General features: G+C 49.6%; 1 protein-coding gene across 1 annotated transcript; it reads left to right on the forward strand.

Moving 5' to 3' along the window:
* The first annotated feature begins 407 nt into the window (after positions 1–407).
* PIPOX (pipecolic acid and sarcosine oxidase) lies at positions 408–13,142 on the forward strand. Its single transcript, XM_080983871.1, has 8 exons — positions 408–591; positions 1,903–2,051; positions 5,088–5,301; positions 7,443–7,625; positions 7,731–7,883; positions 9,060–9,212; positions 11,350–11,425; positions 12,662–13,142. Exons 1-8 carry the CDS (start codon positions 463–465, stop codon positions 12,790–12,792), a joined length of 1,188 nt encoding a protein of 395 aa, XP_080839997.1. The 5' UTR covers positions 408–462; the 3' UTR covers positions 12,793–13,142.
* Positions 13,143–24,903: the final 11,761 nt, after the last annotated feature.

Here is a 24,903-nt window from a genome sequence, read left to right on the forward strand (position 1 = left end):
AGGTTGCTGACCCCTGGCTTAAGTCAAAGAATCACAGAATCGTAGAGTTGGAAGGAACCACGAGGGTCATCTAGTCCAAACCCCTGCAATGGAGGAATCCTTTACCCAACTTGAGGCTCAAACCCACAAATCTGAAATTAAGAGTCTCATGCTCCTCCATGAGGACTGGAACCTTCTTTTATTTTCAGGGGCAGCACTACAGCTCAGTGGTATAGAGCTTTGCATGCAGAATCTTCCAGGTCCAGACCCCCCGGGGGGGGGGGGGGGCTGAAACCCCAGAGAACTTCTCCCTGTCTGTGTACAAAGTACTGGGCCAGCTGGGCCAACAGCCCAGCTCCCTGTAAACAGCTTCCTCTCTCGTTACTGAGTGGCGTCCAAGTTGGGACTCTGGACTTTGTCTCTGCCCCTTGGCTCAGCTCCCCACAGAGAGGAGCAAAGCCCGGTCGGGGAGAAAGATCGGCTATGGCTACCCCAGAGACAGCTGGGCCCAGCCGCTTCTACGACGCCATCGTGGTGGGAGCAGGGATCCAGGGCACTTTTGCTGCCTACCACTTGGCAAAGAGGGGGCAGAAGACCCTCTTGCTGGAGCAGGTATGCCCCTTTGCAAACACCCACCCACAAACCCCTCCGAAAATGCTGCTACCATCCCAAAGGCCGGGGGGTGGGGGCATTTTATCCCACATAGGCAGCCCCCTCCCTCATTGTACAATACCAGGCGCTCAGGAAGCAGCCCTAAGCCAATTCAAACCACCAGTCCATTTGACTCAGTATTGTTCACACTGGCCGGCAGCAGCGACTCGCTTCTCAATGGAAACAGCTCCCAGCTTTCTCTGATTTATGTCTTAATTTATTTGGTCCTTGTGTATGTTTCCCAAGGGAAGGGAGAATCAAGCGGCTTCATTAATGCTGGGACTGGAGACCCTGTCACGCTCCAGATGGGGTTGGATTCTGGCTCTCGTCAGCACCCGCTCCCAGCCAGCATGACCAATGGTCAGGGATGAAGAGAGCTGTGGTCTTACAACGTCTGAGGATTCTAGGTTCCCTGTCCCACTTGAAAGCAATCTGTCTCTGGGACACCAGGTGGGGGTGGGGAGAATATTTTTATTATAATAATAATAATAAAATAATAATAATAATAATAATAATAATAATAATAAATTTTATTTATATCCTGCCCTCCCCAGCCGAAGCCGGGCTCAGAGCGGCTAACAACAATAAAAGTAACACAGCATTCTAAAATCAATTCATTTTAAAATCAATTCAAAATCAAATTAATGGCAACCATTGGGCTAGAGTTCTGTGAGGATTACAGAAGGAGGGGGTCAGGCTGTGCCTTGGACAACGGCCTGGTGGAACAGCTCTGTCTTGCAGGCCCTGTGGAAAGATGCCAAGTCCCGCAGGGCCCTAGTCTCTTGGGACAGAGCGTTCCACCAGATCGGGGCCACAGCTGAAAAGGCCCTGGCTCTGGTTGAGGCCAGCCTGACCTCCCTGTGGCCCGGGACTTCCAAGATGTTTTTGTTTGAAGACCGTAAGGTCCTCTGTGGGACATACCCGGAGAGGCGGTCCCGTAGGTATGAGGGTCCTAGGCCGTATAGAGATTTAAAGGTCAAAACCAGCCCCTTAAACCTGATCCTGTACTCCACCGGGAGTACAGAGTCCTCTCACTTGCTTACTTGCTGCTTCAATGCATCCCCACACCGATATATGTATATTTTATAACTTTTACATCCCACCTTTGTAAATAAAAAGTCCTTCAGGCCAGCTTACCTATTAAAATGAGAGTACTTCAGCTGTAATGGAATAAAACAGGCCCCCTTCTGCTGGAACGCCGGAAGCGGCCATCTACTGAGTCAGACCATTGGGGTTTCAGGCTGCCTCCTTCTCTTTCTCTTGCCCTACAAGTTCCCCCTGCCCCACACCCGAGGAAGCTCCCATGGACAGAGCCGAATCATCCGCAGCGCCTACCCCCAGGACTATTACACGGCCATGTTGGGAGAGGCCTATCGCCTCTGGGCAGAGCTGGAGGAAGAGGCAGGCACCAAACTCCACAGGTGAGGAGCCTCCGGGAAGAAATGGGGGGACCGAAGGGGGGCGCTCTTGTGAGGAGGGGAAGTGGGGTCCCTCTGTGGTTGTGCTTCAGGCGTATTTGAAATGGTATATAATGTATATGCACATATGTCTTTGTTTGTGTATTCATAGAATTGTGGGACCTCCAGGGGTCATCCATTCCAACCCCCTGCAATGCAGGAATCATAGCAGAGTGATAAGCTGGTTCAGGCACAGGCAAACTTGGCCCTCCAGATATTTGGGGACTACAACTCCCATCATCCCTGACCACTGGTCCTGTTGGCTATGGATGATAGGAGTTGTAGTCCCAAAACATCTGGAGGGCCGAGTTTGCCTGTGCCTGGGCTGGTTCCTCACAAGCATTGCCGAAGAAGCAAGCAGGGCCTTTTAAGTGTGTGTGTAGGTATTCCTGGGCGTAGCTAAATTCCTGGATCCAGCGAGTGTTAACAGCTAATCAAGCCAGGCCAGCTCTCTGTCTTCAGGTGATCACCTGGGTGATGGGACATTAAGAGAGCAAAGGAGAGGGGGCTCGGTGCCAGACGCCAAATGGATCGGCCTCCCAGTTTGCAGTTAGTTAGAAGGACAAAAACCAGAGAGTTGAGTTGGCAGTAAAGCAGCGAGCTGGAAAAACTGGAGAGGCAGAGCATGAGGTTTGATTTGAATCCGCGGTCTGGTTCACAGGCGAGCAAAGTCCCGGCAGGGGATGTCAGGACCGGGGGCAAGATGGCAGGGTGGGAGCAGGAACAGGGGTGCAGAAGCCAGGAGTCAGGAAGTCTGAAGGTCAGAGAGCTGGGAGTCAAGAAGTCAAGGGTCTGAGGGTCAGGAAGCCGAGATTCACGGATCAGGAAGCAAGAAGCCAAACGCAGCAAGGCAGGAAGCATGTTGCTGTGGCAAAGAGCCGAAGGGAAATGCTGACCGTATATCCCTTCCCGGCTCTTGCCACCAGGTGCTGTGAGTTACCAATCAGCCTCACCTGTGCGGCCACACCTTGCCTCTTCAGAACAAACTTAGGAAGGCCCCTGTCCTGCAAAGTCCTACTGGTCACAGGGCCTGGCTCCAGCACACACTCCTGACAGCTGTGGCTGTGGGAGAAACGAGACCCTTTTGGGATGTTCATGTTGTGAACCCCTCCATCGCAGGCTCAGGTTGTGCCAACGAACCATATATCCTAAAGACACCACAGGCTCCGCTGGCTGTGCCGCAATCCCAAAAGGAATCACAAACCCTGGAAATCTCACACCGCTCAGAGATTGGATGGCGTGCAATAGTATACATGATTTTTTATATGGAACTGTTTCAACTCTCTACACATACGGCATTTTCCTTGTTGATTCCAAATATGCAATTGCTTGATACGTTTGTTTTTTTTTATTGCACTGTCAAAGGTCCTTGTTGGAAGTGATTCATCAGCAAAATAGGCTGGAACAGAGGACTCTGCCTTGCTCTTAAGTCCTCGTGATAAATGGTTAAAATGGTAACAGAGGAATCAGTTTCCTAGCGAGTCAGACCCCTGGGTCCATCTCACTCAGGACACTCTACTAACTACACTGACTGGAAGGGGGTTTCTTGCAGGGGGTCTCTCCCCAAGCCCAAGTCCAGAAATACCACTGCCTTTCACCTTAAAACAACGCAAGGTTCTAGTCCTCATGACTCTCTGTGACTTAACTTGAGAGCTGCCTTATACTGAGACAGCACATTGGTCCTTCTAGTTCAGTATTGTCAGCACTGACTGGCAGCAGCTCTCCAGGATTTCGGGCAGGGGGTCTTCCCTAGATCTACCTGGAGGCGCCATGGGAGATTGAAGCAGGGACTTCTGCATGCAAAGCAGATGTTCTGCCACTGCATTCTACATTCCCTCTCTCCAAAAGTAGCATATTTTCTCCCCCCCCATGCCCAGACCTGACTCTAGATCCCTCTTCCCCCCTCCTCCTGCCCCTCCGACACGCTCCCTGCCCCACTGAGAGCCAAGACAGATTCCCCCTGTAATTTATGTGACTCTATAAAGGAAGCGCCATTAAGGAAATGCACGTCTAAATGATTTTTCATTTCGCCAGGGTCAGACGTAATAGACCCATCCATCTTGTTAGCGACAGGCCCAGGGAAGGGCTGGCACCGTCTCCCTGACGCCAGCTCTGTTTGTGAGGACCGGCTGGCAACGCCTCTCTAGGAAGCTGCCTCCGTGAGCAGTTTCAGGGCGATGGTTCACCTTGGCCAGTGTTGCCTGTTCTGACCGGCAGCAACTGTGGGGACAGAACCTTTCCCGTTGTGTTTTGATGCAGGAGCAGGGAACCTCTGGGCCCAGGGGGCAAATGCACCCCCCAGACCCCTGTATCCTGACCTCAGGCCACTCCCCAGGCCACATTCCTCCTCACCAGCCTTGGGGGGTGACCTCAGATGGTCTTCAGCTCTTGATTCTATGCTGCATCAAGAGACGTCTAGTGTCCAGATTGAGGGAAGGCAGACTGCTGCTCTCTTCTGCCTTGGTCAGACCACACCTGGAGTCCTGTCTCCAGTTCTGGGCACCACAATTTAAGAAGGATGTCGACAAGCAGGAGGAGGGTGACCAAGATGATCAAGGGTCTGGAAACCAAGCCTGATGAGGAACAGTTGAAGGAGTGGGTATGTTTAGCCTGGAAAAGAGGAGACTGAGAAGGAATGTGAGAGCCATCTTCAAATATCTGAAGGGCTGTTCCATGGGAGATGGAGCAGGTTTGTTTTCTACTGCTCCAGAGGGTAAGACCCAAACTGATGGACTCAAATGTCAAGATCCCAACTAAACATTAGAAAGACTTTTCTGACAGTAAGAGGTGTTTGGCAGTGGACTCCAGAGCTTGGATGGCCACCTGCCAGGGATTCCGGCATTGCTGGGGGTTGGTCTAGATGGCCCTTGGCGTTCCTTTTCAACTCCCCAGTTATATGATCCTAACCCCATAAGCTTCTTCTCCCCACCCACAGAAAGCCAGCCTCCTCCAAGGTCACTCCAGCAGCCTCAACTGCAAACCCATCCTCTCTCCTTACAGGCAAACACCAATGTTGGTTCTGGGGCGCAAGGACAACCCTGCGTTTCAAAGGTTCTGGGATGCCATGCAGCGCAATCATGTCCCCAGCGAAGCACTAACAGCAGAGAGCTTGGCCCAAAGATTCCCAGGAATCCACCTGCGTGCCGGAGAGGTGGCTGTGTGTGATCACACCGCCGGGATCTTGTTTGCTGACAAGGCGGTAAAAGCTGGCCAGGTAACAAGGGTGTGGCAAGAGAGAGAGAGAGATTTCATCCCAATTCTTTTTGTTCTCACTCTTGCCTCTCACATTCTTCCTTTGCTCCCTCATCACCAGAACTCTTGACTGTAAGCTCCTTGCAGGCAGGGGCCTGTCTTCTTTACTTACACCCAAAGCCAGAGGTGGAAAACCTTTCCTTTCCTTTCTTTTCTTTTATACATTTTTATTGGTTTTTTAACATATCAATTCCAAAATTCATACAACATAACTTCTCATCTTAGACAATATTTTAGGACTTCCGTCAACCCCTCTGATGATTTTCTGTTCTTTCTCACTTATTATGCATTTTTAAATTTCCTATTACCTTTAATGATCCTTAAGGGACGTGGGTGGTGCTGTGGTCAAAACCACTGAGCCTAGGACTTACCGATCAGAAGGTCGGTGGTTCGAATCCCTGCGACGGGGTGAGCTCCCATTGCTCGGTCCCTGCTCCTGCCAACCTAGCAGTTTGAAAGCGCATCAAAGTGCAAGTAGATAAGGGGGCCACCAGGGGGCGCATTGGAAGATGGCCGGCAATAACATCTCTCCGACCCACACGAGGTAATTAAGAGGCTGATATGGGAGTATGCAGCCTCCCTTACCCCCCCAAGGGAATGGGGGGGGGACTGCCTTGCCAGCTGTGTCCATAATTCACCCCCGGATTCGAAAGAAGGGGGTGTGGGCACTTGGCACAAAGCCCTCGAGTGAGGCCGGCTCTCCCTGACGCTGTCTCTAATTCGCGCACTGGTTCGCATTAGCTCGAAATATATAATTGGAAATATATAATTGGAAAGAAGCTAATGCATATACATCAAGTGAAGATCGGGAGTAAAGACTGCTGATTAATGGATCTCTGTGAGCGGAGCGACGGGCTGAACAATAAATCAAGTGAAGAATCATCATTAAAAGACTGGTATGTTGGAGTGAAACGGAAAGGGGGGGAGGAAAAAACTTTTCTTTTTTTGTCTTATGTGAGTACCAATAACCCTCCCCTCCAGAGAGAAGAATCGTTGCAAATTATTAATCACAAGCAGGAGATCAAGATCTGTGTGGAAATGAATTACTGATCAAAGAGGGGACTGGTAGAAACATCGGGGAATGGAAAGAAAGTTTTATGACGCAGTTACAAATGGTGTTTCGCTAAGACAGGCTTGCCCATAGAAGGACGAGGGGGAGGAGGACCAGGGTCATCGGAATGTGAATGTATGGTTATCGGAATGTGATCTTGACCTGGCAGGGCCCCCTGAGATATGTTTGGCAAGCCTGGAGAAATCAATGGACAGACGGAGGGAATGTTCTTTACGGAGGTGTGGAAATGGTGTCTGTTCTTTATGTGATATGACTTTTGGAGAGTGTAAAACCCACACAGAGGATGTTTGTTTTCAACCCGCTTGTGAAGATTATCAGAGATCGCAAAGAAAGGAATATATGATAACAACAAGAAGATGAGGAAAGTAACAAAGAGACTATCTGGACAGAACTGGATAGAACTGTTTAATTAAAGCAGCAACATGAGTGATGTTTGGACCCCTTTCGGAGCTTGAAGTGTGGGTACCCCCAACAAAAATTTAAAAATCTGGCTGTATAATTTGGCATTAATGTGATTTGGAATTAATGTGATTTGATTGGCCTGTTAATAAAAATTATATATATATATTTTAAAAAGTGCAAGTAGATAAATAGGTACCGCTCTGGCAGGAAGGTAAAGGGCGTTTCCGTGCGCTGCTCTGGTTTGCCAGAAGTGGCTTAGTCATGCTGGCCACATGACCCGGAAGCTGTACGCCGGCTCCCTCGGCCAGTAAAGCGAGATGAACGCCGCAACCCCAGAGTCGGCCACAACTGGACCTAATGGTCAGGAGTCCCTTTACCTTTACCTTAATTACCCTTAACTTATAATTCTCCTCAATGTCTTTTTTGCAATACTTCAAATAACACACCTTACAAAACTTCTTGCAAGGTGGGAAAGCTTTTCTTTTGGGTGGCGGGGGCCAAAGACCACGCAGCCTCAGTGGGCAGGGTCAGAGACACAGCCACACACTCTTAGCTAATGGCAGGAGGGGGCAGAGCCTGACCCAAATATCTCCCCCCCAAATGACCACTCTCCCCACTTTCCCCTCAAGGACCAGTTCCAACGCTACGGAGGGACCATCCGTGATGGAGAGAAGGTCCACGGGATCCTTCCTGGGGCCGTGATCACAGTGACCACCAGCCAAGGGGAGTATCGTGCCAAACACCTCGTAGTGACGGCAGGAGCCTGGGCCAGCCGCCTCCTGGCCCCGTTGGGGCTGCACCTGCCTCTCCAGGTAAGCAGCAGGCCCTGACATGTCGTCCCCCCACGCGGGCCAGAAGGAAGGCAGGTGGCACAGAAGAAGCCCCATTTTTATGTTGTGGTTCCCTCCTCCCTCCAGCCTCTGCGTATCACTGTCTGCTACTGGAGGGCAAAAGCTGGGAGCCCCCCAAGCCTCCTGGAGAAGCTGCCTTGCTTCCTCGGGATCAACCTGAACGGGGAGAAGCGAGATCTCTATGGGCTGCCAGCTGGCGAGTACCCAGGTCTTGTCAAGGTGAGAGGAAGGGACCTGGTGGCGGTGGGGAAGGAGGCGAGATCAGGGACACAAAGGCAGTCGGCAGAGGCTTCCCAATTCTCCACATTTCTGCATCAGTTTGCCATGTATTTGCTTCTAAATTTTGGCGTTTCCGTGTAGATTTCTCTCATGCACACTCTAGCAGGTTATTGCCTTATTATTTATTAAATTTATATATCATCCGAAGACATCAGAGCAGTTCACAAAATAGCATGCGTCCCTCGGTTTATGCTCCTTAACTGGAAAACTCATGGGTAGGTAAACTAAGGCCCGGGAGCCGGAGCCGGCCCAATCGCCTTCTCAATCCAGCCCGCGGACGGTTCGGAAATCAGTGTGTTTTTACATGAGCAGAATGTGTGCTTTTATTTAAAATGCATCTCTGGGTTATTTGTGGCGTGTAGGAATTCATTCATTCCCCCCAAAAAAATATAGTCCAGCCCCCCACAAGGTCTGAGGAGGGACAGTGGACCAGCCCTCTGCTGAAAATATTTACTGACCCCTGGGAAAACTGCACTGCAAAACTCAAGCATGGATTTCAAAGGATGGCTGCTGTTTCCATAGAATCCAAGAGCTGTAGAGTTTGAAGGGACCCCCCACGGCCATCTAGTCTAACCCCAGGAATCTCAGCTAAACAAGGCCTGACCGATGGTGATCTCGCCTCTGTTTAAAACCTTCCAAGGAGGGAGCGCCCACCCTCATCCCAGCTACTCCGTTCCATTGTCAAACAGCTCTTGCTATCAGAAAGTTCTTCCTAATGTTTAATGGCTCCAAGGTGTTTTTTCTACAATCAAGCAGTATATAAATTGTATGAAATAAGTTAAATCAATGCCGGAAACTCGTTTCCTGCAATATGAATTCATTGGTTTGGGTTCTGGAGCAGCGGAGAGGAAGGTCTGTGTAGTGAATTAGGAAAGTTCTCCTTTCAATGTGAACTGGATTGAATTTCTGCCCCAGCTCAGTCTTACCTCTGTAGCTACCTTAAAATGAGAAAGACCATGGGCTGACTCGCCATCTGGCTAAGGGCTGCAGCGGCTCTCCAGGACTCCAGACAGGGGTCTTCCTCGGCCCTAGCTGGAGATACCTGGAATTGAACCCGGCACCTCCTGACTGCTGCCCTGTGGATCTGCAGCTTGGCTCTCCCCCTGCCTTCCACAGGTCTGCTACCATTATGGCACCCCCGTGGACCCCGACCATCCTGACCAGCCAGGCTATTCTGCTCCTGACCTCCTCATCCTACAGGATTTTGTGAGCAAGTATCTGCCGGGGCTTGAACCCAAGCCAGCTGTTCAGGAGCGCTGCATGTATACGGTAAGCATCATCAGAAGCTCCACCACCCAGCAACAGCCCATTCAACGACCAAGGAGTTTATTCATTTATTTATATACATATATAATGTCTATGCCCTGCGTGATTAAAAAGCAAAACAAAGCAGTTTGCAGAAATGAAAACATAAAACCATACAAGATCAGGCGTTAAAAGCAGACCTCAATTAACCACTGTGAAAGGATATGTTATTAATTGTCTGCATAGGCCTGCATAGGCAGGCATTTAAAAGTTGGCAAGGAAGATGCCTGCTGAATTTCCAGTGGCAGAGAGTTCCGCAGGAGTGTACCAACGCCAATAAAGGCTCGGTTTCTCATTGTGGTCAACCGAGCCTCACCAACTCTATGGATGACCAACGACATTCCTGCAGGGATCAAATTGGGATAAAAGGGTTCAGGAGGTCCCTGAGGTGTCTTGGACCTAAGTTGATCAGGGTTTTGTAAATTAATGCAATAACCTCAAAACCTGATTGGTAGTAGATGGGCAGCCAGCGCAGCTGCTTTAGCAAGGGTCCACATGTCCTCCTTCTATCAACTCTCCTCCTGGTCAAGCATCTTTGAGCTGAATTATTTCCTGAACACGGTGGAGGAGACTGTAGACGTTTCTAGAGAGACGCCTCTCACACCGGCGTGTTAAAAAAAGGAGAGGTGTTGCAATGGAGGAAGGCTTCGCCTGTTGGATTTCTGCCTTTGATGCCACTGATAAAAACAATCAAGATAAGCGGACATTTCTCTCTCTCTCTCCCATCATTCTCGGATCGCCATATGAAAATTGCTTGGCAGGAGGCTCATTCAGGACCGATGATGGAAGCACTTCTTCAAATGATGTATAATTAAACTCACGGCTCTCACTTCAGAGTGATTGCCAGAGGCCCAGAGAGCTTTTCAAAATGGAAACAGACAAAAAAACCAACCCACAAAAGCGAGGGCTATCAGGAGCTATTATCCCCCCTTGAGAGATGGAGCCTCCATAGTCAAGGGGCAGTCTACCTTGGAGTGGCAGGCGCTGGGGACAAAGCAATCCATCATGCCTGGGCCATTAAGTGTCCTGGCGGAATCTGGATTAGATGCTACCAGCCGCAGAGCAATCCTTATGTTGGCTGGAGTTTTGCCAGGAATAGAAATGGGGGCAATCCAATTAAGTTTGGTAGGGGGTCATTATTCACAGAAGCTGGGAGACCAGGGAGGAAGAGACTGCAGTGAGAAGCTGAGGATCCAGTCTAAAACTCCAGCTAGACAAAGCAGGATGGGATGAGGAGGGGGCACGAGAGGCAGGATTGCCAACTTTCCCCTCTGGCTCTGCTCCGAAGCATGTAGCAAGCAGCAGCCCGACACAGAGGAAATTTAAACAGATGGGAGCTTTTTTCTGGCCCGGAAAGATGTGATGAGCAAAGCTCCCCTTTCGTTTCTGCACTTAAAGGCGGAGGAGCAGAGCCACGTTTCCACTCCTAAAAAGCTGGCAACCTGATTTCGAGTGGAGGCAGATGGGGAGAAGGACCCGGGGCTGGAAAGAGCAGATGGAGAAGGTTGGAGAGGCAGCATATTTTGGCAAGGAGGTTCCCCGATGCCTTTGAGACCCCCCCAAAAAGTTACCCCTGCCTAAACCTTGTGCACTGCGCACATGGTCACCTTGTCTGGGACTGATGGCTGCACTTTCCACCAGCTAATTCCTCAAATCAAAGAGATTTGAGAGCTCCTAGCAATGGATGTATGGGTGGTGCAGTGGGTTAAACCACAGAGCCTAGGACTTGTCGATCAGAAGGTCAGCGGTTCGAATCCCCGCGACGGGGTGAGCTCCCGTTGCTTGGTCCCTGCTCTTGCCCACCTAGCAGTTCGAAAGCATCCCAGTGCAAGTAGATAAATAGGTACCGCTCCGGCGGGAAGGTAAATGGCGTTTCCGTGCGCTGCTCTGGTTCGCCAGAAGCGGCTTAGTCCTGCTGGCCACATGACCCGGAAGCTGTACGCCGGCTCCCTCAGCCAATAAAGCGAGATGAGCGCCGCAACCCCCGAGTCATCCGCAACTGGACCTAATGGTCAGGGGTCCCTTTACCTTTACCGTATGTATTTATGTCTTAACATAGCTTGATTTTTTTTTTCTTTCTCATCACCAACGCCCTCCTCAGAACACCCCGGATGAGGACTTTGTGTTAGATCGCCACCCGCGTTTTAGAAATATCGCCATCGGGGCAGGATTTTCAGGTAAGGAACGGAGGACGGCAAGAAGGTGCTCTTCCTGAAACTCTGGGGAGCTGCTGCCAGTCAGTGTAGACAATACTGAGCTAAATGGACCAACGGTTTGATTCAGTATAAGGCAGCTTTCTAATTTGGGACATTTTAACTTGGAGAAAAAACAAGTAAGATATGACAGGATAGAAGAGTGTAAAACTATGCAGGGCCTGAAGAAAGCGGACCGAGAAAAGCTTATCTCTTTCTCTCATAACACAAGAACTCAGCTGGTGATGCTGAATGCTGGAAGGTTCAGGACAGAGGAAAGGAAAGGACTTCTTTTAAACTATGGAACTCCCTGCCACAGGAGGCAGCGATGACCACCAATCTGGATGGCTTTAAAAGAGGAATGGACACTGAGGTCTAGCGCCAAAGGCCTTCTGGCGGTTCCCTCGCTGTGAGAAGCAAAGCTACAGGGAACCAGGCAGAGGGCCTTTTCGGTAGTGGCACCCGCCCTGTGGAACGCCCTCCCACCAGATGTCAAAGAGAAAAACAACTACCAGACTTTTAGAAGACATCTGAAGGCAGCCCTGTTCAGGGAAGCTTTTAATGCTTAATATGTTATTGTATTTTAGTGTTTTGTTGGAAGCCACCCAGAGTGGCTGGGGAAACCCAGCCAGATGGGTGGGGTATAAATAAATTATTATTATTATTATTATTATTATTATTATTATTATTATTATTATTACTATCTGCCTCCAGAGTCGGAAGCAGCAATTTCCAATTAAAGGCCCTTAGTCGGTCACTGTGAGAACAGGATGCTGGACTAGACAGGGCCATGGGCCTGATCCAGTGGCCCCTTCCAATTTATTTCATTTATTTATTTATCAAATTTGCATACTGCCCTTCCTCCGAAGACCACAGGGCAGTTTTTATGTCCTTAGAACAAAAATCCAAACGGGGAAGGAACATAGCAGCCTGCTTTCTAATGAGCCAGAGCATCAGTCTGCCTAACTCAGTTATCATCCCTACACTGGCTGGCAGCAATGGCTCTCCAGGCTTTCATGCCGGGAGTGTCTCCCAGTCCTGCCTGGAGACATGTCTGGGATTGAACCCGGCACGTTCTGCATGCAAGGCAGATGTGGAGCCCCGATCCGCAAGAAGCTGGCAAACAGGGTTTGACGGTTGGTCTATCTTGCTTGGCATTGTCTACGCCGACGGCAGCAGCTGGTTGTCCGCATCTGTTCTCACTTCGTCTCTCTTCCACAGGTCACGGGTTCAAGTTTGCCCCTGTTGTTGGGAAGATCCTTTGCCAGCTGAGCTTGGGTGAGGAGCCCTCTTATGACCTGGTCCCATTTCAGATCAGCCGCTTCTCATCCCAGCTTAAGGCCCCCTTGTAAACCCCCAAATTGACAGGAGGTGGGAAGAAATGGATGCCCCTTCCTCATCTTCCAACTGAGAAATTTGAAATCTCAGGAAACCCTGGCCAGCTGTGTGTATGTGAACAACTCCTAAGAAATAATTTCTTTTTGAATGAGTGAAAGCTTGCTGCTATTTCCCCCTTTTTTCTTTAACGCAAGAGAAAATCCACAGCATTAGCAAATAATAACAAGGCTGTTGGGAAGAGTTCAGTATTTTCAGTGTAATAAAGTTTAACTCATTGGCCAGATATATGGAAAGTACTGAAGCTTTTAACTGTACGAGACAGTTTCTGTCCAAATAACATGCTTGCTTTCTGTTGAAAACAAAATTTGTGGTTTCTATTTTTGACTTTCCTTTTTTACCTGCTCCTCAGATGGGGGGGAATCCCTCACGAAGATACATGTGCTTAGACAGCATTGGAGGAGCAATTTTCAACTCCTCATTTTATTCTCCAGCTACGGTCTTTAGGGAAGAAAGATAACTGTGGGGTTGATGGATACGGGCACTTCAAGACTAACACTATTTTTAGGTGGGATTTAATCACGGAGCTGCAATTCCAGGTAGCACAGAAAAAGGTGGGGTCGTGGGAACTGTGCTTTGCAACGGGTGCCAGGAACTCCAGCTCTGCAAAGGGCAAGCTACAGTTCCTGGGATTCCTGGGGGGAAGTAATGTGCTTTAAATGCAGGGTGCATCCTCTGAACTTACCCACAAACAAGTCAGAATGAATACTCAACCAACGGGTTGATGGAAATGAACAACAGCAGAAGTATCACAAAATGGAAAGATATCTGGGGTGGTCACCAAGACCCACAACCCAACAAGGCTGCCCCACATGGGCAGAGTCTGGGATTTTGTACATGAGCAGATCTATCCTCTTTGTGTTGTGGCATCATAAACACTGATGTGCGTGTTTTGACACCAGCTGTCAGTCTGCAAAGAACAAGGACCACAAATGACTCTGGAGGTTTTCTCTCATGGCACTATTCCTTGTGATTTTGGCCTTGGAATTTGTCTTGTTGTTGTTGAGTCGTTTAGTCATGTCCGCCTCTTTGTGACCCCTGGACCAGAGCACGCCAGGAACTCCTGTCTTCCACTGCCTCCCACAGCTTGGTCAAACTCATGCTGGTAGCTTTGAGAACACTGTCCCACCATCTTGTCCTCTGTCGTCCCCTTCTCCTTGTGCCCTCCATCTTTCCGAACATCAGGGTCTTTTCCAGAGAGTCTTCTCTTCTCATGAGGGGGCCAAAGTCTTGGAGCCTCAGCTTCAGGATCTGTCCTTCCAGTGAGCACTCAGGGCTGATTTCCTTCAGAATGGAGAGGTTTGATCTTCTTGCAGACCATGGGACTCTCAAGAGTCTCCTCCAGCACCAGAATTCAAAAGCATCCATTCTTCGGCGATCAGCCTTCTTTATGGTCCAGCTCTCACTTCCATACATCACTACTGGGAAAACCAGAGCTTTAACTATACAGACCTTTGTTGGCAAGGTGATGTCTTGCATAGCTGTCAATTCTTCCCTTTTCTTGCGCGGAATCCTATTCAGAATAAGGGAATTTCCCTTTAAAAAAGGGAAACTTTGACAGCTATGCATGAATGCCCAATTTTCATCTTTTAAAAACCAGCCAAGTCACTAGTCCCTGGTTTTTAAAAGATGAAAATTGGACATTGATTGGACGGTGATGTCACGTCAAAGATGCAGATGGGATTCTACCCAATTCCTCACGAAGAAGGCCAGGTCCCATTTGCGGGCTTCCTTTTGGGGGGTTATCTGGTTGGCCACTGTGAATATGGGATGCTGGACTAGATGAGCCCCCCCCCCCCTTTGGCCTGATCCTGCAGGCGCTTCATATGTTCAGCCAAACTCTCCTTATAACAGATGGACTGAGAATAGGGATTGTCCCTCAGCCCCAAAGTCCCTGCCACATTAGTGCCACTCACAGCCGAACAATAAACTCTTAAAAGAGAAGTCATTTCACATTCTGATTCATTTAAATGAAAAGAAAGAAGATGGAAAGGGATGAAGCCTCGTGGGCTAAGAAGCCGCTCTCCACCCCCCCCACCCCCTCCACACACACACACTTCGCAGAGTCAAGTGAAATGTTTTAAAGTTAAATGTGCCATTTTATTATCATCAGATAGCTTAGCTTAATAGAGGCGCATTACCAGCACGCAGACATTATGGCCCCGAGCCAGAGAGGGGGAAGCTTCTCCCCTCTCAAGTGCCTTGGCAAAATTGACTCGGCTGGGGCAGGGGGGAGCCGAGAAGTCTTAGAAAAACCGCACAATTGCTGCGCATCCTTGCACACTCGCTGAGCAATCCAGTGTGTGCTGCAATGGCAGGTAAACAGGTTTGTGCAATGTCTAAGGATGACTGTGTGTGCCCTCACATGTACTCTCTGTCTCTCTTAACACTTACACACACACACACATTCACTCTGGATTTAGAAGGCGATTGGGCCAGATCTGGCCCCCAGGCCTTAGTTTGCATACCCATAGGTTAGACCAGGGGTAGGCAAACTAAGGCCCGGGGGCCAGATCTGGCCCAATCGCCTTCTAAATCCGGCCCACAGACGGTCTGGGAACCAGCATATTTTTACATGAGTAGAATATGTGCTTTTATTTAAAATGCATCTCTGGGTTATTTGTGGGGCATAGGAATTCGTTCATTATTTTTTTTCTTCAAAATATAGTCCGGTCCCCCACAAGGTCTGAGGGACAGTGGACCGGCCCATGGCTGAAAAGGGTTGCTGACCCCTGGGTTGGACTCTAGCTGTCTAGCAGAAGAGGCTACAGAAACCCTCCAAACCAGTTCCTTTCTTAAGGTAATGGCTTTGGCCAGTAGTTAAGTGCCCTCATCAACATCCCAAAAGAATGAGTGCTGGCCTAGCTTCTAGGTAGGAGAGTAACCAGGAAGTTGTGTGTGAGCTGAGCTGCAAGCAAGCTGGAAGCTGGAGACACAGAGACCTGCTTGCTCCATTCTGGATCCAAAAACTGTGAATCATGGAGAAGCAAGATATTTGGGCGTGCGAATGCTGTGAGCCCCTCCATCTTATGCCCAGGTTGTACATGTGCATAAATGAAACCATATATCCTAAAGGCACTACAGTCAGAGGATCATACTACTGTAGAATTGGAAGGGACCCCGAGGGTCATCTAGTCCAACCCCCTGCAGTGCAGGAATCTTTCGCCCAATGCGGAGCTCAACTCCCTGAGATTAAGAATGCCATGCTCTGCAGACTGAGCTAACCTTCCTTCTAAGGAAAGCAAACCCCGGCTAAGTGCCTGGAACCCCCTGGTCTCCCACCACTCAGAGATTGGAGTGGGGTGCAACACAATTTATTCACTTTATTTTGGGACAGCCAGCGCAGATCAGCCCCAGAAGAGAGTCCATTGGGCCACCTCAAGGAGTTAAAGGATCCAAGGAGATACAAGATCCCTGGATTTCACCTAAAGCCAAATTTAATGGGGAATCTGGAAGTAGCTATTTGGGTTGGTTGTGGGGGGGGACTGTTGACAGGGGAGAATCACCCTCCCAAAAAAACAAGTGTTTTGATGGGTGACGTTAGCATCTCATTCGCTCCCCCCCCCCCGAATGTTCTCAAAAGCAACATTTTGCAGGAAAAGCAGTGATTCCTGTTCAGTCCCAAAGATTTTTATTTTTTTTTAAAAAAAAAAGAGACTCCCCAAACCATTAGAGGAGCCTAGTGTGATTTCTCACAGAGGTGGGAAAAGGGAAGGATTTTGCACGATGTTAATCTGCTGCCAAATTTTCATTTGTAGCAACAATTAGGAGCAAATGGGGCAGTTGGTTGCTCAGCTAAGGGGACTGCAATATGGGAGAGAGAGAGAGAGAGAGAGAGAGAGAGAGAGAGATTGGAAGGAAGGAAGGAAGGAAGGAAGGAAGGAAGGAAGGAAGGAAGGAAGGGAGCTTGCAGGATTTTGGGGTGTGTGTACCTTTTCTCTAGCACACAGGACCAAACTGATGGCCACAAAGTCTGTTTCTGTTCTTCAATCCCACCCTCAAAGCAAAATGAATAGGTCAGTCGCACACACAAATATCTCCAGGAGGTTTTTTTCCGGAGGTAGGAGGGAGAGTGATCTGTGTCCGAGGGCTGGGGGGGGGGGGGCTGGGGGTGAACTTGAATCATTTATAGACCTTAATAAATATGCAGATGAGAAGAGAATCTGAGCCCGCGAGCTGTTCTCATTAATTATTGAAAGTTATGGTAATGCAAAGGAGCCCACTCATTTGCATAAAATTGTACCCTGCATCGCGGCAGCACTGAGCGAAGCGAGGAAAGAGTCCCTCTCTGCCCCCGCTCCCCAGAAAACCTTTGCCCTCTTCCAAGGCAAAATGGGACACTCGATGGGACAGAGCCATTAGCAGGGAGAGAGCAGAGCAAAGGGTTCTCCTTAGGTCCTGAGGCCAAATGCGGCCCTCGAGACTTCTCCACGTGGCCCCCGGATCTCTCCCCAAGCCATGCCCCTCCCTGGCCCTGTTTCAGACCCTCCCCTGTCTGGAAATGCACCCGTGAGCTCTGATAATGCCTCCTGCTTGCCTGAACGGAGGCCAGAGCAGTGTGCAGCTGGAATTGTACAGCTGGAAGGGGTACCTAGGGGTCATTTAGCCCAACCCCCTGCTCTTCCCACTTTTGACTCCAGCTGCACCTGGTATCCTGCCCCCTCAGGAGTTCGCCCAGGAAGGAATGCACCCCTCTGGCCAAAAATGCCCCCCCAGTCCTCTTGTGAGAGCCACCAGAGTTCTCCAGTTATCTCCCGCTTGGACTACTGCAATGCGCTCTACATGGGGCTACCTTTGAAGGTGACCTGGAAACTGCAATTAATCCAGAATGCGGCAGCTAGACTGGTGACTGGAAGCGGCCGCCGAGACTACATAACACCGGTCCTGAGAGATCTGCATTGGCTCCCAGTACGTTTCCGAGCACAATTCAAAGTGTTGGTGTTGACCTTTAAAGCCCTAAACGGCCTCAAAGGCCCAGTATACCTGAAGGAGCGTCTCCATCCCCATCGTTCAGCCCGGACACTGAGGTCCAGCACCGAGGGCCTTCTGACGGTTCCGTCATTGCGAGAAGCAAAGCTACAGGGAATCAGGCAGAGGGCCTTCTTGGTAGTGGCACCTGCCCTGTGGAACACCCTCCCACCAGATGTGAAGGAAATAAGCAGCTATCTTATCTTTAAAAGACATCTGAAGGCAGCCCTGTTTAGGGAATTTTTTAATATTTAATGCTGTATTGTTTTTAACACTCTATTGGAAGCCGCCCAGACTGGCTGGGGAAACCCAGCCAGATGGGCGGGGTATAAATAATAAATTATTATTATTATTATTATTATTATTATTATTATTATTATTATTACCTTTCACCATTTGGGGAGAGGGTCCCTCAAGCCGTTCCCACCCCCAACACAGCAGATCCCAATTTCACCCTTTTGCAGAAGAGAGAGACATAGATTGTGGTTCCAGGGCCCATAACACCCTAACAGGAACCCTGAATATGCCGCCTGGGGCAGACAATTCACGTAACTTCATGGCAGAGCCGGTCCCGATGCTTCGACCGGGCTGCATTTGTGCGCTAGCCTTTTTTTTAAAAAATGAAAAGAAATCCTCTCCTAGGCTTTTTCTTGGGAGCTGAGGAGTGAACATTTTTAAAGAGCTCATTGGTTGGCTGAGGAGCAATCAGCCTGGAGGAAAGGGGCTTTTTATGGTTTTGGTTTTTTTTAAAAAAAAATTCCGATCTCAAAACATTGGATTTTTTCAATTAGAAAATCGCTGTGCCAAGGTCTCCGGAGCAACCGCCATTTCTGCCAGCAGCCGGGAGTAATTTGGGGAGATGCCACAAACGTGAGGAGAAAACGGCTCCCTCCCTCCCAAAGCCAGTCTAACAGTCCCCCCCCCTTCTCAACACATTATGATTTTTTCTTTTTTTAAAGCGCAAATGGCGTTGGATTTCTTTTTTAAAAGAACACACAGCCTAAAAAACACAAGGGCTGCTTCCAGGTTGCCACCAGGCCAGGTTCGAAATCCTGGTGTTCATTCACAAAGCCCTAAACAACTCTCCTTCGCTGGAGGTTTTTAAGCAGAGGTTGGGTGCCACCTGCCAGGGATTCTTCAGCTGTGATTCCGGCATTGCTGGGGGCTGGACTGGATGACCCTCGGGGTCCCTTCTAACTCTACAGTTCTATTATTCTAACCTGGGCCCAAAGTATCAACAGGACCTCCTGATCCCTTATTCTCCACCTTGATCACTAAGATCCTCTGATTGGGCACCTCTGGAGATTCCTCACACAGCCCCGCAAGCCTTTAGTGTGGCAGGCCCTGCCCTGTGGAACTCCCTGCCACTGGAAGTTTGGCAGAAATCATCACAGCCTTTTTTTAGGCATCCCCTTTTAAAAACTGTGCCATTTAGACAGGCCTTTGAAATGTGATTTTCTTTCAACCAAACAGTATTTGTGGATTTATTTATGTTTAAGCGATGCTTTTTTCTGAATCATCAAGGTAACTTTGGGCCTTGATGTCTGCTTTCAAACCAAAGTGCGTTTTAAAAAATATTTAAATAAAGTTCTACTCCTTGAAGTTAATGGACCCAAGCGAGGTGGGCCACTTTGAGAGTAAAGGCAGCAAACAGGTGCTTCACAAAGAAACAGGTACGGTGTATCAGGCAGGTAAACACCCACCAAGCGATGGGCTGGGCCACGGCGCCCCCTGCTGGTTATAGGCTCTGTGGCAAAAACTCGTGTGTTGCAACTGGGCCAATGCGAAAAACTGGTTTTTGTGTATTTGCTGCAGAGCAGAGCTGAGAAAGCCTGCCCTGTGTGGCCCTTCAGCTGCTGCCTGAACTCTCAACAGATCTGGTAGCCAGAATGCCTAGTGGTCAGGGAGGCCTTGCAGTCCAGCAGGCAGGCAAGCGGTACCTCTTCCCTCCGACAGAGAGGGAGAAACTTCTCCAGCCTCCATTAAAACATGCTAATAGAAGTCTGATGAATTCCAGCTCCGAGAGAAGCTTTGAATCGGAAGGTGAAAAGGCCTCCACTTGGAAATCAGTGCTCCTGGCCTGAAGTGGCGTCACGAGTGGGCAAAAGGGGCTGGGCTTGCAAATCAAGTCCTGCGGCGGTTTGCAGCCACCGGCTCCCTCCTCCTGCACAGACCCTCTCTTAGCCCCAGGGGTGGGGAACATTTTCCAGCCCGAGGGCCGCATTTACTAAAGAGCAGCTTCCGGGGGCCACGTCCCAGCAGTGGGCAGAGCGACAGATGTGACTCTGAGCCTCTGTGGGCTAATCTATTTCCCAGCCACCCAGAAGCCAGAGATTTCAACATGCACACACACTGCTCTCCATCGAAGCAAGGATGAAGCGCCATCAGAGTTTACAAGGACACGTTCCACAGAGGCACAAGCACTCAAGGAGAGGAAGAGAGGTGGGTCAGCAAGGGGAAGAGACGTGAGGGCCGGATGGTGAGGTCTGGAGGGCCGGATTTGGCCCCTGGGTCTGAGGTTTCCCCCGCCTGACCTATCCAGAGACAGATGAAACCCGGGGAGCTCTTTACAAACGGGGACACATGCTCAGAGGCAGCGTGCGCCACAGTTGCTCTGTATCAGGTGTGCAGAAGCTACAGCCACCGGCTATTGTCAAACTACAGCTCCCAACATCCCTGAACATGCTGGCTTCTGGGAGCTGGGAGTCCCAACTCGATGGCAAGGGCCACAGGTTCTCTTCCCCTCCACCAGCCACTTCGCATACACCCAGGAGTCTCCTCCTCGCTCGGCAAACGTCATCTTGGCACCTTGAAACGCCTTCCCTGGGAGGCCCTTGCCAGGACGGGGCTTTGAGGAGGATGCATCTCAGTCGCAAACATGTTATCTGTGCCTCTGTGTCGCTCTGGAGAGGATTACACTGCGCAGCAAAGGCAGGTGGGGGAAGCCCACGGCGCCAGCGCACTCGGCCCGCACCATCTGTTCCAAACAAGCCAGGATTTGTGGCCTAGATCGGCTCCTCGCTCTCGCACTCCCCCTCCCCAGCTCTTGCAGGCCCTTTCTAAAATCATGGCCCCCAACCCAATGAAAGGAAGAAGGCTGTGGGGCCACTTAAGCAGGAACTGACTCCACAATGCTGGTTGCAAATTAGCTGGAATCATAGCCTTGCAGAGTTGGAAGGGACTCTGAGGGTCATCCAGACCAACCCCCCGCAGGAATCTCAACTAAAGCATCCCTGACAGAGGGCCATCCAAGCTCTCCTTAGGAACCTCCAAGGAAGGAGTGTCCCCCACCTCCCGAGGGAGTCTGTTCCACTGTCAGAAAGTTCTTCCTGATTTTCTTGTAACTTGAATCCATTGCCTCAAGTCCTACTTGCCAAAGCAGGAGAAAAGGGAAGGAGCAGCAAAATTCACACTGATTAGGTCCTCCAGATGCTGGACTGAAACGCCCAACAGCTGGTGCAGCCAATGGCCGGGGATGATGGGAGTTGTAGTCCAACAACAGCTGGGGAGCCACAGGTTCTGGAGCAAGCAACGGCTCCCTGTTCCTGCTTTGCATGTGTGTGTGCGCACAAACACACCCACACACCCCTCCAAATATCTAAAAGCAGCCTTCTCCAGCTGGGCATGCTCGGACTATTTTGAACTACAACTCCCATCATTCCCAGCCAATACATAAGGACAAAAGAAGAGCCTGCTGGATCGGGCCCATGGCCCATCTAGTCCAGCTTCACTCTGCATTGCGATAAGTCCTTTCTTCTATCTGTCCTGATTCTTCCCATTTCCAGCTTCATTGCATGTCCTCCAGTCTTCAGACAGCAACAGCTGTGCTGGATGGGGGCCGATAAATATAGTTAACATTATCACCATAGCACAACCACAGGTTTTTTTTTAAAATGGAAAATAAAATTGATTAGCATTTTTGGACAGCATCCATAGGGTACTGGTCCATTTAATGGCTTAGAATATTGTGGGCAGAACCAGCCAGTCAGCTGGAGGTGAAGTGGCCCCTCCCTCACCCAATTCCCTTGACTTTCTCTGTTGTAAGCGATAGGCTCGGAGGCCCATGATCTCTATATCAGCCTTTCTAACCTGTGGGTCCCCAGATGTTGTTGAACTACAATTCCCATCACCCCTAAGCTAGCAAGGCCAGAGCTCAGGGATGATGGGAGTTGTAGTCCAACAACACCTGGGGACCCACAGGTTGAGAACCGCTGCTCTAGATGCTTTCATGAGGCCAAAGGAGGCCTCATCCAGCCCAGTTCTCACAGTGGCCGACCAGATGCCTGTGGGAAACCAGGGATCTGAACAGGAGCACAAGAGTATCTGGGATCCAGAAGCGTTGCTGCCTCAAACCACAGACAGAGCAGAGCCCTACTGGCTGGTAGTCAGCAGTAGCCTGACGCTCCTCCATCAATTTGTCTAGTCGTCTTTCAAAGCCATCTCAGTTGGTGGCCATCGCTGCATCTAGTGGGAGGGAGTTCCATGGTTTAAAGAAGTCCTTTCTTTTTCTCGATCCTTCATCTTCCAGCGTTCAGCTTTGTTGTCCGCAAGGGTTGTTGCCACGCTCTTATGAGGGATTCTGTTCATTCCCTAAGCAGGCGGCCACGCTTCTGGTGAAAGGAACCCAGCGGTCACTGGAGGTCACAAACGTGGGCAGCAGCTGGTGCTGACGGCATCTGAGAGGCCTGAGAGAAAAAGCTAGGGCGCATTCCAGGTTGCTCGACTCAAAAATTGCCCATGATCCAAAAATGAAAGGGAGGCCGCTGAAGGCAGGAATCTGCCACACAGGGTTAGTGTTCACCACGTTGAGGGTTTAATGCATGCCCAAGGCAGCCTCGGCACCCAAAGCTGAACTCCCCTCTGTACACTCAAGGTTCAGTCCCAAAGACAAGACAGGATTTGTGCCAACACTGACTCCTGATTGCAACCTTTGGAATATAGGGTGCAGCACCATCAGAACGAAAGTCTGTGAACTCTCTAAAACAGGAGGCAGTGATGGCTTTAAAAGACAAATGCCTTTAGAAGGAGAGGGTTATTGATGGCTACCAGTCCGGGTGGCTGGGCTGGGCTCTGCCTCCAAAACTGGGGGCAGCGATGCTTCTGAATCCCAGTTGCTGGAAACCACAAGGGGTTTTCCACTGGGGCATCTGGTTGGCTACTGGGAGAGTAGGATTATGAACTAGGCGGGCCACGGACTTGATCCAGCAGGCTCTGCTTATGTTCTGAAAGTTTTCTCCTTGTTTTATGTTCTTAAAGTTTGCTTATTGTATTTTAATATTTTTCTGGAAGCTGTCCAGAGTGGCTGGGGAAACCCAGCAAGATGGGCAGGGTATAAATAATATATTATTATTATTATTATTATTATTATTATTATTATTATTATTCCTGCCACGGAAGACAGACGTCTTCTCCCAACAGTGTGACCGTGTTGCCCCCAGAGTAGTCACCCCCTCTGCCTTGCAGGTTCTAGTAATGCAGGGCTGAGGACCCAGCGGCCCTCCAGATGTTCTTGGGGTCCATCTCCCATGACCCCCTGAGCACTTGCCATGCTGGCGGAGGCTGATTTATTGCATTCATACCCCAACTTTCCTCCAAGGAGCTCAAGGTGTTGTGAACAGTTCCCTTCCCCATTGTATCCTCACAACCACCCTGTGAGGTAGGTCAGCCTGCAAGGCAGTGACTGGCCCAAGGTTGCCCAGTGAGCATCAGGGCCTAGTGGGGATTTGAACCCTGATCTCTCCAGCACTCTTAACTCCTTGATTCACAGCAGCAAGGGGGAAGGGGCAAGGCTTCTACACTTGGTGCTGTGAAATGGGGTGGGCGTGTTTTGAACAGTACTACACCATCTACAGGTTGCCTGGTGTGTGTCTATTTTTTTAAAAAAGTTAATATGCCAGATTTAATACACAACAGATTTACAACATTCTCTTCTAAGTCAGTTGCTGCCAAGGACAGGCAGTTACTGGGTACAGATCTCTGTTTCTTAATTTTTTTTTCTGATCTGAAATTCAGTTCTGCACATTTTCACAGCTTCTGTGGATTTAAACATCTGCATGAAAATTTGCCTGCATTTTCTTCAAATAAACCAGAGGACAGCAAACTTTTTCAGCAGTGGGCTGGTCACTGTCCCACAGACCTTGTGGGGGGCCGGACTATTTTTGGGGGGGGGGTGGATGAAGGAATTCCTATGCCCCACAAATAACCCACAAATAAAAGGACACACTCTACTCATGTAAAAACATGCTGATTCCTGGACCATCCACGGGCCAGATTTAGAAGGTGATTGGGCAGGATCTGGCCCCTGGGCCTTAGTTTGCCTACCCATGAAATAAACACATTTTCGTGTGCAATTTTCTCTAATATAATGCATTTGTTCATGTTATTATCACAGAAGGTGCACTGTGAGGCACACTTTCCCCCCTAATGATTTCTGCAAACGTTAGCTGGCTGGAAAACTGCATCGCAAAATTCAGAGAAGAGCAAATTTCAATCAAGGTCTGCATTCCAGTGCTTGGATCGTTTTTCAGAAAGTGCGAATGAGGCAGTTTCTCATCCAAAAGCAAACAAGAGTGAACTCCCGTCCCCTCCCCCCCAATTCCATCTCACCTCTGAATTGTTGTGTCACTTCTAAAGTGGACACAGGGGGAAGAATTACCTGCAGTCGAGAGGGAAGTGTGCTGGACCTGCCTCTTCGTGGACTAGAGGAATGCCCAGGTCAGGGCCTCACACAGAGAGGTGGGCTCCTGTCAATGCGGATGATCTTTATGTTTCCACACTCTAGAAATAAATCTTTTGTGCAGCATAAGAACAAAGTGTGCTTCCAACTGTAGAGGTTGGTGGTGGTTTTTTTTGCAAAATTATGGCTCCATTCTATGGGGAAACGTTATCTCCTCTCCCCCCCCTTCTCTTGGCCAGGAACACAGAATCACAGAATTGTAAAGGTGGAAGGGATCTCCAAGGGCGATCTTGTCCAACCCCCCACCATGCAGGAATTTCAGCTGAAGAATCCCCGACAGAGGGCCATCCAACCTCTGTTTAAAATCCTCAGGTGGAGAGTCCACCACTGACACCCTCAGAGAAGACACCGACGGCCAGAGGAG

This window comes from Podarcis pityusensis, assembly GCF_964106645.2.
Source record: "Podarcis pityusensis genome assembly, chromosome: 15".
Classification (NCBI taxonomy): domain Eukaryota; kingdom Metazoa; phylum Chordata; class Lepidosauria; order Squamata; family Lacertidae; genus Podarcis; species Podarcis pityusensis.

Bases quoted from the DNA above. Each gene is read 5' to 3' on its own strand.
- PIPOX (XM_080983871.1), top strand. From the start codon at position 463: ATGGCTACCCCAGAGACAGCTGGGCCCAGCCGCTTCTACGACGCCATC. The intron at 2,052-5,087 runs GTGAGGAGCCTC...CTCTCCTTACAG, and splicing joins GCAGGCACCAAACTCCACAG to GCAAACACCAATGTTGGTTC. The intron at 7,884-9,059 runs GTGAGAGGAAGG...TGCCTTCCACAG, and splicing joins AGTACCCAGGTCTTGTCAAG to GTCTGCTACCATTATGGCAC.